This window comes from Lutra lutra, chromosome 8, assembly GCF_902655055.1.
Source record: "Lutra lutra chromosome 8, mLutLut1.2, whole genome shotgun sequence".
In the NCBI taxonomy this organism is placed as follows: Eukaryota; Metazoa; Chordata; class Mammalia; order Carnivora; family Mustelidae; genus Lutra; species Lutra lutra.
The window spans coordinates 88,714,854-88,731,409 of NC_062285.1; the positions used below are offsets into that span (position 1 = coordinate 88,714,854).

Below are 16,556 nucleotides of genomic sequence, written 5' to 3' on the forward strand. Positions count from 1 at the left end.
ATATTTTATGATTCCGTGTATATGAGATGTCCAGAACAGGCAATCCGTAAAGGCAGAAGGCAGAGACTAGCTGCTGGCAGGAAACAGGAGAATGAGGGATGGGGAGTGACCACTAGCTTACGTGGGTGATAAAATATTCTGAAATTAGACAGTAGCTTTATGTGAACAACTTTGTGAACATACTAACAACCACTGAACTGCACCACTACAATAGAGTGAGAGGTACCTTTAAGTCGAGCTCTCAGCAATCTCCCAGAACCTTCCTTGTTTGTTCTTAAACTGACCCCTTAATGGCACATTATTAATCTCACTCCTGACTAGAGGCACCTTCTTCTTTTAATTTAAATAAAATTTAAAGTTTTCATTTAAATTCCAGTTAGTTAACATACAGTGTTACATTAGTTTCAGGCTTACAATATAGTGATTCAGCACTTACGTACAACATGGGGTGCTCACCCCCAGTGCCCTCCTTAATCCCCATCATCCATTTAACCCACCCCTCCCACATCCCCTCTGATTACTATCAGTTTGTTCTCGATGTTAGGAGTTTGTTTCTTGCTTTGCCTTTTTCTCACCCCTGCCTTTACTCTTTTGTTTTGTTATTTAAATTCTACATGAGGGAAATCATATGGTATTTGTCTTTCTCTGATTTATTTCACTTAACATAATACTCTCTAGCTCCATCCATGTTGTTGCAAATGGCATTTGTTTTTTTTATGGCTGAGTAATATTCCATTATATATATATCACATCTTCTTTATCCGTTCATCAGTTGATGGACACCTGGGCTGTTTCCATAATTTGGCTGGTGTAGATAATGTTGCTATAAACATTGGGGTGCATGTATCCCTCTGAATTAGTATTTTCACATTCTTTGGTAAATACCTAGCAGTGCGATTGCTAAGTCATAGCATAGCTCTGTTTTTCACTTTCTGAGGAACCTCCATGCCATTTTTCAGAGTTGCTGCCCCAGCTTGCATTCTCCCAACAGTGAAGGCACTTTCTTCTTAAGATCTTTCTTTTAATCTCAGGTCCTGGTGCTAGGGCTTAGTTTTTCTAGCTTTCGTCCATCAGTTACCACCTGATTTTGTCTTTGCCTCTCATGAGTAGTCATCTCCACTTCAAAGAATCGAGTTGAGTGCCCCTTGCCACCAGTTTGGCCCGTTCTGACCAACCCTCCATCTTTTATCCCTACCACATCTTCACCACTTGTCCTCTACTGGGGATTCAGATTATGAAGGTTATTGTGTGCAAGGCTGCCACAAAAACTTTTCTGGGTCAACTATGTGTTTTCTTGGATTTCTGACCCTCCTCCTGATCATCATTCCCACAGAGGATTTGGGAGCTCTCTGGGGCAATCTTCTCTCGGATGCCTCCCTCCGGCACAATGGACGCAATGGGAAGATATTTTCATTAATTACACCATGGCCTAAATGGCACCAATTACCACAAATTGGACACTTTGATGCAATCCTGTTTCTGAACACAACAGTTTGCAGTGACAGCTTATAAAAGTAAACTTTTGCCATTTACTCTCATGCCATACCTTTGATCTATAAATCAGACAAGAAGAGAAACTCCTCTCTGGCAAATCTCAATCTACAAGATCTACCAAAATCAAAACCTGAAATGAAAATGAATCCTTAGTGGGAAGCCCACCCAGCAGGGACTGCCCGAGCCAGGCTGGGTTCCACATCTCCTGCTCACTGTCAACCACAGCAAGGAATGATGGCTGGCCAGCGACATTTCCTTTTCCAGTTAGTTCTATCTTGTCAAGTGAATTAAACTGTGTGAAAACTGTAACTTGAAAGTTTTTCAAGTCACCATTTCCATCCATAAAGAACCCCCAAATCTGTTTTAAATAGACGTCAAAGTCAAATCCAACATCTCTAAGTCCGTTAGGAATAGGAACCTGCTCAGGTGGCCTATGTTTGCAATTAGGAGCGTATCAGTCAAAACTGTGCACAGTTTCTATTTCCTTCTGGAGTTACGTAAACCTTCCCGGGGTCCTTATTAGTCTGTCATTTCCTGTTGCGAAAGGAACAAACAATGGGCAGACTGTCACCAATGTTTTCATTAATTACAACGCAGGCTGAACAGCATTGATTACCACATAATGGACATTTTGAAGTGACCCTGTTTCCTTTTTTCAAACAATGTATCTAAATGTCTCCTAAAAGAAACACATTTTATTTGGGCCTTCAAGAGAATTAAGACATACCAGGACCTCAGGAATTTGAATTGCATCACTTTGTTCCAACAGTCATTTTATAAAGTGACCAACTTCCCCTAATGCCTTCTTACCCTCTGTGTTAGGCCTAGGAGGAAAGGTAGGAGAGAAATCGCAAAGCCTTCAGGCAGTGTCCAACGGTAAGCAGGAGAAAGTCCAGCTGATTACCCCTTCCCTCCCCATCTCTCAGAAAAGGGCTAGAGAGGGCCTCTGAAAGAAGCAAGTGAAGAAAAAAAGATCAGGGTAAAAATAAAAGTTCAGGGCAGAAATACCGCTTCTCCCTCCCCTTGGGAAAGCCTTCCCTGTAGACTACATGAGACAGTAGTTCGGGCACACAGACACACTGCCTCCTGGAGAAGTCTCTGTTCTGCTTCCATGCTAGTTAGAGTCGCTTTCCGCAGTCCCAGAGTGGGAGTGGGTGGAGCATGAAGCCCCTCAGCAGAGGTCTCATCTCCGGCTTCCCTGCTGATACCTCTCCCTGTCATCCCTATTACCAGTAACCCCAGATCCCAGGAAAAGGCCTTCTTCTCAAAAGGGAGATCAGGAGATAGTGTGGAAAGTTAGCCTCAAGAAGGCAGAGTGGCATTTTAAATTTGTAAATATGGGGTCTTCAGGGTGTTTTTTTTTTTTTTTTTTTAAAAAGCACCCTGTCAGGATTGCTTTTGAAATGTAAAAGTATATAATGAAATTATGAATACTGTAAAGGAATCCCGGGTTAGGGAAAGTGTATGAGCACTGCACATGAACATTGAGAGGAGGTGGGAAGTCAAGGTATTAGAATAAGGAATGGAAGAGAAAGAAAGTAGAACAGTAGAAAAACCATGGATCTTAGATCTGGGTTTGAGACCCAGCTGGGTCACCCTGAACGGTTTAACTTTCAGGTCTTTGAACCTCAGTTTCTTTTTCTGTCCAACGTAGATGACAGGGCACATAAAATGCCCCTTCCACACCCAGCACACGGTCCGCATGTAAAAAGTGACATCTGCATTATTAGGACTCCTATTACTACTATGTCAAGAAAGAATCTGGGGAAGTTGTGCTGGTAGATGGAGTGGGTGGATGGTGAAGAAAATCTGGGAGCCATGTCACTAACCCCGACTCCCCTTCCCAGTGTCCAGGACTAAAGGGAAATAAAGGTAAGTCTGTATAAACCTAACTGACATAGTCAATATTTAAAAGCTGAGCTGAGGGGACTAAAACAATGTCAAATTGGGTCATGTGCTAATTCCATGTATGCACCCCAACCGTCCATGAACACAGTCCCTTTTTTGATTCAGAGTAGAGAACAGACCTTCCAGGTGATGTGGAAATAAATATTTTACTGTCAAAATTCTCTACACAATATCTGAAGAAAGAATGTGAGAATATGAACGTACTAATTTGGCACAGCTCAGCAGATGCCACGGGGCGTGTCCCTAAACACTGCCAGGACACGTGAGGGCCACAGCATTACCCATGCAGAAGGCCGAGGTGACAGCTCAGCTTAATACACACATTCATCTAGCAGACACCGCCTAAGCACAAGGGGAGGAATGAGACAGGAGAGCCCTTCTGACCAGGGGAAACCAGGAGTGCTGCATCCACAGGCCGTTGGCATATACTGATGGAATTGCCAGATCCACTCGGTGGGGACAGGGAGTGGACTCTAGCAGGAGGGAAGACAGAGGAGAAGACACAGAGCAATAGTAGAGATCAGAGGGCAGTGGGAATGTGGTGGACGTGGGTAAATACAATTGGGATTGCTCTGAGATGAAAAGGCAGAGGAGGGAGTGCTCACAGGGAGACTCCAGGTCTTGGCAAGGATGAAAAGAGGACGGCTGATGGGCCTTAGGGTTAGGAGAGATCATTCCTGATATTGTGCCACTCACACTCATACTTCTACAGAGTCACATCACTTCCTCCTGGTATTGCTGCATTTGAGATAAGGGTCTTTCACTCCCTAAAATAATCTTTTCACTTACATAGCTCCCATCGTCCTGGTGGTCCTGTGGAGTACCTTCCTGTTCACGATCCCACCTGCTCTAGGCTGTGGGGCGGGGTCACTGTAACTTTCTATGGGAGCAATTTCTAATGGTTTGATGTGACCTTGGACAAGCAGTAGGCTCTCTATAGTCATGTGTAGCATGAACTGTGGATAATGCCAGGATGGCATCTAAAGGCTTATGATATTAAAATATAGTTTGTCAGGGCACCCAGGTATCTCAGTCAGTTAAGCATCCAATTCTTGATTTCAGTTCAGGTCATGATCTCAGGGTCATGAGACAGAGCCCCAGTTGGGCTCTGTGCTCAGTGGGGAGTCTGCTTCTCTCCCTCTCCCTCCCTCTGGCCCTAACCCTTGGTCGCGCTTGTGCTCGCTCTCAAAAATAAATAAATCTTTAAAATATAGTTTATCAATATGGGCAAAGAAAAGTTAACTGTTGCCTCAAGCTCCTAGAAACATCCTTTGGGAATCGTTGTAAGACTTAGTATAGATTTAGAATTTAGTAAAGATTTAGAATCACTGAAAGAATTAGTGATATTTTTAAAATATGGATCTGCAAGTGTTCTCCCAACTAACAACAGAGGATAGCCAGTAAGTCTCCACTTCAGAACATCTAGATAAGTATGACAGCAGATTGTTAATAAGGACAAGAATTTTAGATATTGTGTAAAAATTTGATAAATTTTAGGTATAGACAGAGTTTTGAGGAAGAGTCTCCTGGCTCACTCTGTACTAGCCAGGAGATCTTATCTTACAAGTTCCTTTCTAGAAAGGTGTTCATGGCCCACCCTACCTATAATTTCCATACCACTGACATTTCAAATCCCTTTTCTTGCCTTATATTTTCATTCTCAGCATTTATCTTACACACTTTAAAAAAAAAAAAAACTTTTTTACCTTTATTGTCTGTTTCCCCAAACACACAAGGTTCTATGAGGAAAGAATTCTATTTTGTTCAGTGATATATCATCAACACCTAAAACAGAGCCTGGCAAAGAGCTGAAGGAGTTCATAAGTGAAGCAGACATGTAAAGGCACACGCATACAAAGTTCTGAAAGGCATGTTCTTATCTCAGTGAGTCAAAATTCTGCACACAGGGAGACAGAACCCTAATAAGACTCATACATCACAGGGGAAAAAAAAAGAGTGGAGGTATTCCAAGTTGGGGGAAAAAAATGTATGTTCAAGATAGACATATGTAAAGTACAGAAAATAGAATGAAGCAGGCTAAAAATAAATACTACCGATCATCTCATCATTAACAGGCAACCACAACTAACGGTCATGTTTCCTTTGAATCTTTTTTTAAAAAGATACTTAACATAGCTGAAATCATATTGACTGTATAATGCTATGTTCTGATTTTTCACTTAATGTGAAAAGCTGAAGTGTTTTCAAACTATCACCTGGTTTTCACTGACAGGACTTACATCAAGTGAAATTCATCATAAAATTTTGCCCTTCTGAATCTCAAAGTTGGGCTACAGATGCATTTTAGGAATATAAGCTGAAAGATGATACATATGTTCAAAGTATAGCTCAAAATGTAATACAGCCCCGGGCACGCATGTAGACGATCTTTCCCAGCCTCCTTTGAAGTTAGCTGCAGCCAAGTGGTTGAGTTCCAGCCACAATGATGTGTGACACTTACAGAATCTCCCATCTGTGTTATTCCACTCTCTTTCCTCTTCTGCCAACCTGGTGCTATGAGAACATGGTCTTTGGTTAGGTATGGCGGAGCCACAAGATGGGAGGAGCCTAAATCCCTGAACAAGGGAGGAGAGTCACAAGCTAATATCCAGAAACATCCAGAAACAGACCTAGATTTCTATTGCATTTGAGCCATTACACATTTCTTCATCTATTTATAGCTGCAATCTAGCCTACCCTACCTAATACAACCTTCAAACATTTTCCCTAACAGAATAAAGAAGCTTCTCAGGCACTATGATAAAGACGGTGAAGTAACTGAAGAATGTATTATGTTCTTCATTTAACAAACATTTACTAAATGTTTACCACATGCCAGGCATTGTTTCAAGCACTGCAGCAACATTTGCATTTGCTAAAATTCCTTGTTTTTCTTCACTGAAAGAGATACAGGACAGGGAATAGCTTTTCCCAGCCCTACTTCCAGTTTTCTAGCCCACATGCCCTTACTGCTGTTTACCCTCTAGCTTACAGACTGCAGTTACTCTGGATTCCACAGGCAGCTAAAGGGGCCTCTACCACTGCCCACTCCAGCAGACTGGAAATGACCTACGGGATGGAGAGGGACAGGGGCTCTAGGAGCTGGCTCATGCGGCTAGTACTAGAAAAGCTGGCAGCTCCAGCTGTCTAGGGGCATGTCTAGGGCAAGCAAACTAGGGGGGAAATAGGGCTGCTGTTCACACATGCTCATATGTCAGTATCCAGAATTAGAATGGAGTTAAATCTTGGAGCAGTCAAAGAACTGGGTTTTGCTCCTGCCTCGCCAAAAAATACAAGCCTACATTTCCAGAGGCAAGTAATAAACTAGATTGGGCCCTCTTCCAGGATTTCAGCCTTTTGGCAAGACAGTGTTGGTGTAAAGGAAGTGTGGGGCCAGGCCCAAGGAAGTACTGTACGGTGTACCTTACAGCCAGACAAACCAGGGTAAGCCCAATCCCCCATCTGCATTTCCTGCCACCTGAGGGACCAGTTGTATTTCTTACCAAAAAGAAAGGTTGCCCAAAGGACAGGAATGGGGGAGAACTATAATTATATTGTAAGGTCTCAACCTGAAATTTACAACAAAGTAACTTGTAAAATAGAAAGGCAACACAAAATTTCCTTTTAAATACCCCGGTACGTTAGCAAAAAGCAGCCCAACATCTCAATGATCTTGTCAAAATTTGTAGTTTTAAGTAAACACTCCCAATCCATTTTATAATTTGAGGTCAAGCAAACAGAAAACAGTGTGAGGGTATGTTTAAAAGCAGCAACAGGAATCTAACAAGGCTGAAATTTAAAGGAGATTCAGTTCAAGGTGTAAAGAACAGCCTCACCTGGCCAGTTATCCCCATGAAGGAGCTCACAGTGAATGCTAATGCCACCTCAGATACCGATTCTTGGTGGAACACTGTAAGCGACTCATTTAACTTTGACCAATCTCTTTCCCAGCCCCACGGGAGGAAGCATGGTATAGGAAGTCAGGGAAAATACTTGGAAAACGGCTTCAGCTAGGTCTTAAAGATTCTAGTACTGCCAACAGAAAGAAATCCCTGCCCAGCTCTATGTGCTGGCCCATGCCTGGGAGCTCACTTCTTCAAACACCAGTTGAGTGTCTACTGCATGAAAAAGGAATAACTAAAATAAAAATGAAAGATTCCAAAGAAGTAGAACGTAAGTAGTATGGTAATGTAGGAAAGTGAGCTGGTGATTTTCTATCATATCTTAGCATTTTAACTAGAAAAAAATCTTGTGCAAATCCCAAAGAAACTCAAGGACGTTTTTTTTATCTGTGCAATGAAAAGGCTGCATCAGAGAAACTTGAGGGTCTCTTTGTAATCTCATGTAATCATGCGGCTTCCTCAGAACCAAAACTCTTTCTTACACCTATTCATCTGAACCTCCCATTCAATGCTTTGTATCGGTTTATGCTACCTAGAATAGTATGCTTATCAACACATCTAAAAATGAAAACCACAGACTACCAGAATCACACCATGAATTTAGTCTCAAGGCCTTTGAGCCAGCACACAGTAACAGTAACAAAATAAACCTAGTGCTTTCATCTTAGTTCACAAAGTATTCCAATCTAGGAACATACTTACCCATTGACAGCAACTACAGCAAGGCAGAAACATGATCCAGGTCAGTGACAAGAGTTGCTCCAAATGTCTTAACTACATCTTCCTGGGACTGTGCATTTGCCACCTGCCCTCTCCCAAATCCCCTGCCCCTGGGGAAGGCACCCTCACTAGGAAGATGTATGTTCCTTTCACTTTTCAGATAACCCAAATTTCAATGGCTGATGTGACCTAAAACTGAAAGTATCTGCCTGCCAACTTGAACCTTAACTAGAAAGAATGTGATATCACAGAAAAAAAAAAAAAATTCACTGAAATGACAAGAATCATGTGTCCGTAGCCTAGAAGCCAAGGACTAATCATTCACTGCCATCCAGTTTCATGTTTCTCATGACCCGTGTTCCCAGGCACTGGCTTGTTACTCACAAAGTGGAATAAACAATTAACTACAAAAAATTACACATATCACATATCCGTAGCATGAAAGAAATATAGGGCTTGAGAGAAACCAGAGTGGGCTAAAAATTGAGTTTTGCCTCTACTTAGTTTTTTATTACACTTCGGTTGTTGAAAGTACAGCTTAAAGAAGCCAATATTCAGACTGCTACTGGTATCAAGAAACTACATATAGGCCAATTCATAGCATTAGGGTTAGGCTTTTCTCTTTAGCCATTATTTATATTGAAAACTACCAACAAGAGCCAACACTATGGTGTTTACCATATGGAAACAAAGTCCTAAGTACTTCCCAGAGAGTAACTAATTTACCCTTACCAAAATCTTTCTGAGGCAGATACCATTCTTACTCTATTTAACAGAAGAACTGAGGCTCAGAAGAACTGAGTTACTTGTTCAAGGTCACAAAGCTAGTCAGAAGCAGTGCCAGGATTTGAACTGAGGCAATGAGGCTCTGGAGCTTACATGCAGAACTACCCACACATACAAGACATACACGTTATCCCTTCCTTAGCTGAGCCCTCCGTGCTTCCCAGTGCTCACAACTGTACTCCTACCCAATGGTCACTCTCAATGAAAGACCTCCCCTCCTCAGAGAGAATACCCATGCTCCTCGGGGGTGGCGGATCTATGCCAGTTACCCTCTTTTTATAAACTTTTCCAATTCTCCTTGTTCTCTCAAAACAAATGCCCTAGGGTTCTAAATCCCACCCTTTCTTGCTGCCTCAGGGACGCTACTCTAAGACCCTTTCTATCCTTCATCTTCGATCTCTTCTCTTCTGTCTCTTCCCTGTCAACTTGTGAACATGTTCAAGTACACCACCTGCAAAACAAAACAAAACAAAACAAAACAAAACACCAAACCCTCCTTTGATCTTCATCCACTTTTAATTCCATAATTTTGGCCACTACCTCACTCTGCGACCCTGGATTACCTTCTTACCCTCTCTACTAGGCTTCATTTTCTGCATGTAAATAATGAGGGCACTGGACCAGAAGGTCTCTAAGGTCCTTTGAATTCCAATGTTCTATGGTTCTTTTTTTTTTTTAAGGTTTTATTTATTGACAGAGAGAGATCACAAGTAGGCAGAGAGGCAGGCAGAGAGAGAGGGAAGCAGGCTCCCTGCTGAGCAGAGAGCCCAATGCGGGACTTGATCCCAGGACCCTGAGATCATGACCTGAGCTAAAGGCAGAGGCTTAACCCTCTGAGCCACCCAGGCGCCCCTGTTCTATGGTTCTTAACGCAGAGTAGAATTTTTTGAACAAGTTTAGTTTCTTCATTGTCCCCTGAAGCCTCAAAGTTAATTTTCTTCTAAGACTGTCAAGGTGTTTCTGTAGCCAGCAGTGCCCCCACCCCCCTCCCACTCATATGCCCTTTGACTTCCCTTTAAGAGTTAGCTTCAGCCTCACCTCCTCCAGGACATCCTGATCTTTAACTCTTACAACACCTCAGTTAGGGAGCACAATGGAGCACTCTCCATTAATAGTGCCGTATCTTTCACGTATCTTTCCTGCGTATCTTTGTTCCCTTACTTAGACTAAGCTCTCAGCTAGCAGGCACTCTGTCACATTTCTCTGTAACCCCTAAAAACCCTCACACTGAGTAGGTCTGCAACAGTTGCTCAGTGATGCTGGTCAGCTGACTGAGGGGTCCCCCAGGAGCCACCAAGGAAACTGGTGGTCAGTGTGAATTACAAGGCTCTCTGGGAAGGAAGACTACCTTGAGCTACTCCTCTCTCAGACACATGGATTTGTAAAACCCAGATTTTTCATTCAAGAGCATCATCCAAATTTAGGAACAGGAAAGCTTAGTTAACTCCCTGATTTTTTTTATCTGAATCAGAACAGTAACAGCCATGTTTCCCTTTGATCCAAACTTAAAGTGACTGCAGGCCTGTAACTTTATGAGTCTCTGGCTGATCCAGGTTCTACACTTCCACTAATACATATTCTCCAAGGTTATTAAGTTCCTTACTTTTCAACACATACAGCATTATGTTACTTCCTCACGCTTGCAACCAAATTTCCAGGAAACATCTGGAATAATATTAAAGAGTTGGTGTTATATCAAAACTACATCCTCTGCTTTATTCATTTGGAAGTGACTAATTTCAACCCTGAGGTTAGAAGTGAGCACAGATGGATGTGTATGTTTTAGGAGTCTGCTAGCACTTACCAACAGAGATGCCAAGTCACTAATGAAAAACCCTAAACAGTGTTCACTCCTTCACCTTCAGAGAACTACCGAGCTACCATGCACTGCGAGTAGTGTTCTCTGTTCTGTAACAATCCCGGGTAACTACTGACCACTCAAAGGGAACCCCAAAGTTTCTCAAACAATTTTAAACTCAGTTTGTTTTAAATGAATGCTCTAGAACACTGGTTCTCAACCCTGGTTACGTGTTAGCATCACCTAGAGCACCTTCATAAATACCAAGGCCTAGCTCCCTCTCTTCCATACTCACCGCCCTTCAAAGATTTGTGTTTAACTGGTTTAGAGTGAGACCTATACATCAGCTACTTCTTAAAAGCACTTTGGCTATACTGATAAATTAAGGTGTTATTATTTTAGGTATGACAACAGAATTACGGCTGGGTTTTGGAAAAGGCTTTCTTAGTGGAAAAACTGGTAAAATTCAAATAAGGTCTCCGCTTAGTTGATAGTGTGGAACTGCTATTAATTTCCCAATTTTGATCTTTGTACTATGGGTCTGTAAAATGCTCACTTTAGAGGAAGCTGTGTGAGGGGTATAGAGGAACTCTCTAAATTATTTTTATGACTTTTCTCTAAGTATAAAACTAGTAAAGATTTTGAAAAGTTTTTTAAAGAGTCCTTCACCTTTAAAGATACATACTTTGGGGTGTCTGGGTGGCTCAGCTGGTTAAGCCTAAGTGTCCAACTCTTGATTTGGCTTAGATCATGATCTGTCATGAGATTGAGCCCCACATGGAGCCTGCTTAAGATTCTCTCTCTCCCTCTCCCCCGCGCCCCCATGCTGCTTGTGCTCTCTCTTAAGAAAGATACATATTTAAGTATTTATGAATGAAATTATATGCCTGAGATTTGCTGCAAAATAGATCAGTTGGAGAGGTGGCAGGGAGTGAGTGGGGGACATAAACAAAATAGGACCTTACACAAACTGATGGCTGCAGTCAGCAGCTGGGCAACGAGTCCGGGAAGGTTCCCATTATTTGTCTGCTTCACTGTGTGTGCGCATAAAATTTTCCATCCTAAATACTGGAGGCAGAAATTCCCAGGTGATTCTAACACACATTCAGGGCCAAGAAATACTGCTCGAGAGTCTTGGAAATGAAGTATAATGAGAAGCTCTACCTGGTATGACAATCTACAAAATATTCGGCTCTTTGACGTTGAGCTAGTTGTTCAATCTTTCTGTCTTACACTTTCCTAAACTACAAAACAACAGAAATAGACTAAAGGACCTTTCAAAAGGAAGATGAGAACTACCATGACATAGATTTACTGTTCTAAAATCTTCTATGAGTTAACATCATTGTTAATTTCTAGCACAATAATAAAAAATGGGAAGGTCTTGTGTCTGCAAAAGCAGTTCCCAAAGAATATTCTTAAAAAACCTACTTCTATAAGAAATTACCTAGGATAAGGGTTCTGAGATCAAATAAGTTTGAAAAACACCAGTTTATTTCCTGTAAGAGTCCTAAGAACTTTTTGTTTTGTTTTGTTTTTGAAATACTTATTTTCTAATGAGCATACAAGGTGAAAATTCAATAAAAATATGTCAATATTTTACTCATACAGACCTTCATAGCATGACCTCTTTTCAAGCAAACTACACACGACTCTCAGAATATACAAACAGTTTTCTGGGGGGGGGGGGGGCTAAGAACTTTTAATAAGATTAATACGCATCGTGACTTTCCAAGGGTAGTGACTGAATATGCAAAAAGTCTGACCTTCTTCACATGGGACTAGTTCTGTAGAATTTATTTTGGAAAACAGTGCTCTAGACCAGTGGTTCCCAAATCTCAGGTAATGGAGAATGGATTCGGTATCATTTGATAAGCTTACTAAAATAATGATTCATAGACCACATCCTAGAACTACTGGCAGGAAAGGAAAACTCAGTCTTTAAACAAGTGAAAAACTCAAGAGATTCTGATACACAGTCACATTTGAGATTTAAATTTCTGTAGATCATAATACAGTAAAATAAGCTTATAATATTTAAAAGACCACAATATACGAAAATATGAAATGACAATTTGGAATGCTCCCCCAAATAAAAGAATTTAAGCCATGAGAGAAGCATATATGTATACATTTTATGAAAGGTAAGTAGTAAAATATTGGAGGTGTTGGCAAATTCAAATCAATATACCTAGTGACAACTCTGTAATTATCTTAAGGATTTACTACATTTATTACTAATTGTTAATGAATTTGCAGTGATTCTCAACTCTCTGTGTGTTTCCTCATATCTGTCTTCTTCTCAAGCCTGAATCAATGACCAGGACTATTTTGTTAAATAATTCCAGGAGTTGCCATTAACATGAGTGGTTTCTCCATAACAGAGCTCCTGACCTTTTCTTTATGTGATACTACTTCGAGGTATCAGGAATCTCAATCCAATCTCTTCTTTCCTGAAAACTTCGGAAAATGTTTGTACTACACCTTAGTGCTCACAGAGCTGTGCCATGCAGCAGCCCAGTCAATGATATATTTCAGTGTGTAACAGAAGTACCTTATTATTCTCAATAATTACTAAACATCTGTACCATGCACTTTAGTTTTCGAAGTACTTTCACAGGAATCACCTTGCTCCTTCCCTCACAAAAACCTTGTGTATTGAATAGGCCTAAATGTTTCCATTCAACCAATAAAAATCACTGAGCATTTCATATGTTCATACTGTGAAAAAGTAACTGAAGGAGATATCAAGGCTCCTGCTCTCAAACAACTGATACCCTATTGGAAAACAAAATATAAATGACATACAGGAAACAGCTAAAGTCAATTCAAAGATAAAATGTTAGCTAGAGCAGATTAGTATGGCAGGATTTTACATACTAATAGTAGCTAACACTTACTGAGAAATTTAATCTTTGTTCAACCCTTGGGATAGGTTACTACTCTTTTTCAGATGAGAAAACTGAGACCAGGAGAACTTAAGTAACTTACCCATGCAAATAAGTGGTGAACCAAGATTCAAATTCCAGATTTGTCCAGCTCCTTTTTATCATTACATTTTACTCCTTTTTATCATTACATTGTTTTTACATTTTATCATTACATTTTACTGCTAGGAAAGACAATCTAACTAAAGCAACGGGGACAAATGTCAAGACTAAATCAGAAAATGACCATTTCCCATAAAGCATGGATCACTGGCTTTACTGTCCAGTACAAACGGAGTGGGGAGTCGGAGGAAATCACAATAATGAGCCAGTGATGTTATTTTCCCACAGTACATTACCTCTTTGATTCGTTTAACCAAAGCATTCTGATCAAAGGCAACGGCCTCTGCACACTGATGAAGATGATCCTGATATCGGAGGCAGAGCTGTAACACCTGCTGAGAATCCAGTTTCTCCAATTTGGTATTTGTTGGGGAAGTCTGGCCACTCAATAGCCCTTCAAACAGAAAATAAAAAATGAAATGAAATGGAAGTTACTATTAATAAATTTGTTTTATAAGTAACTTAATAAGGTCACTGAAGATGGGGTAGGAGACTAAAATTTTTCTTGCATCTTTTGCTACATGTTAATGACAGTCATAGAAACCATCATTGAGGGAGCATCTCTTATATACCAAGCACTAGGCAAAGTGTTTCATACGCATTATTTTCATAATCATAATTTCCCTAGAAAGTAAGGTATTGTTAATCCCATTTCATAGATAAACTCAAGACACACAGAAATGAAGATTAAAAAAAAAAGAGTCACATAGCACAGTATAGTCATAGTAAGTGGTTTCTCTAGAATACAGCCCTCGATCATTAGAAACTATTTCAATGTATCAGGAATATAAATCCCTACTTGAATGAAAACTTTGGAAGATGTTTTAATACATCTTTTAATAATATAATGATCATCTGACTTTAAAACAAAGGCTGTAGCCAGAGACAAAGAAGGCCATTACATAACAATAAAGGGATCAATCCTTTAAGAGGCTATAACAATTACAAATATTGATGCACCCAACACTGGAGCACCTAAATACATGAAACAAATACTAAAAGATATAAAGGAAGAGACTGAACAGTAGAGGACTTTAATATCACACTTACATCAATGGATAAATCAGACAGAATTAGATAAATTAGACAGAAAATCAATAAGGAAACAATGGCTTTGAACAACACATTACATCAGATGGACCTAACAGATACATTCCATCCAAAGATGGCTGAATATGCATTCTTTTTTTTTTTCTTCGAAGATTTATTTATTTACTTATTGAGAGAGAGAGAGCACAAGCAGGAGGGAGGGGCAGGGGGAGAGGGACAAGCAGACACCATGCTGAGCAAAGAGCCTGACACAGGACTCGATTCCAGGATCCTGGGATCATGACTAGAGCTGAGGGCAGACGCTTAATTGACTGAGCCACCCAGGCCCCCCAGCACACATTCTTTTTAGGTGTATATGAAACACTCTCCAGGACACACCACACATTAGGCTGCAAGACAAGTCTTAATAAATCTAAGAAGACTGAAATCATATCAAGCATCTTTTCCAACCACAATGCTATGAAACTTGAAATCAATTATATGAAAAAAAAATGGAGGGACACCTGGTAGCTTGGTCTGTTAAGAGTCTGCCTTCAGGGGGCACCAGGTGGTGGGTATTGTAGAGGGCACGGATTGCATGGAGCACTGGGTGTGGTGCAAAAATAATGAATACTGTTATGCTGAAAAAATTAAAAATTAAAAATTTAAAAAAAAAAAAAAAAGAGTCTGCCTTCAGCTCAAGTCATGATCCTAGGGTCCTGGGATCAAGTCCTGAATCGGGCTCCTTGCTCAGCAGGGAACCTGCTTTTCCCTCTGCCTGCTGCTCCCCCTGCTTGTGCATTCTGTCTCTGACAAATGAATAAAATTTAAAAAAAAAACAAAAACTATTAAAAAAAAAGAACTAGAAAAAATACAAACACATGGAGGCTAAACAACATGCCACTAAATAGCCAATGAGTCAATAAATAAATCAAAGAGGACATAAAAAAATACATGGAGACAAATGAAATGAAATGGTCCAAAATCTTTGTGACACAGCAAAAGCAGTTCTAAGACGGAAGCTTATAGTGATACAGGCCTACTTCAAAAAGCGAGAGAAATCTCAAATAAACAATCTAACCTGATACTTAAGAAACTAGAAAAAAAAGAGAATGACAAAGCCCAAAGTTAGTAAAAGGAAGCAAATAATAAAGATGAGAGTGGAAATAAATTGAGACTAAAAAACAAGAAAAGATCAATGAAGCCAAGAGCTGGTTCTTTAAAAAGATAAACAAAATTGATAAACTTCTGGCCAGACTCCTCAAGAAAAAAAAAAAAAAAAAAGAGAGAGAGAGAGAAGACTCAAAATCAGAAATGGAGGAGAAGAAATAATAACTGACATCACAGAATACAAAGAATTATAAGAGACTACTATGAAAACTTATATGCCAACAAATTGGACAACCTAGAAGAAATGGATAAATTCCTAGAAATATACAATCTTCCAAAACTGAGTAAGGAAGAATAGAAAATTTGAACAAACCAATTACTAGTTATAAAATTGAATCATTAATAAAAGCAACAACAACAATAACAAACTCCTTTCAGCCAAAGTCCAGGACCAGATGGCTTCACAGATAAATTATATCAAGCATTTTAAAAAGAGTGAAAGCCTATTCTTCTCAAACTATTTCAAAAAACAGAAGAGGAAGGAAAACTTATAAATTCATTCTTCCAGGCCAGCATTACCATTACCAAAACCAAAGACAGTATAAAACAAAACAAAACAAAACAAAAACAAAAACAAAGGCCAATAACCCTGATGAACACAGATGCAAAAATCCTCAACACAATATGAGCAAACCGAATTCAACAATACATTAAAAGATCATTCACCACAATCAAGTGAGATTTATTCCACACATGCAA

General features: G+C 40.1%; 1 protein-coding gene across 2 annotated transcripts in view; it reads right to left on the minus strand.

Annotated features, from left to right (window-relative positions):
• Window positions 1–16,556, minus strand: part of BORCS5 (BLOC-1 related complex subunit 5) — a 101,985-nt gene that overhangs the window by 11,967 nt on the left and 73,462 nt on the right. For both annotated transcript variants that reach the window (XM_047741789.1, XM_047741788.1), the window contains exon 3: window positions 13,895–14,052. In XM_047741789.1, the coding sequence (XP_047597745.1) occupies window positions 13,895–14,052 (158 nt within the window). The remainder of the gene's footprint in view (window positions 1–13,894; window positions 14,053–16,556) is intronic.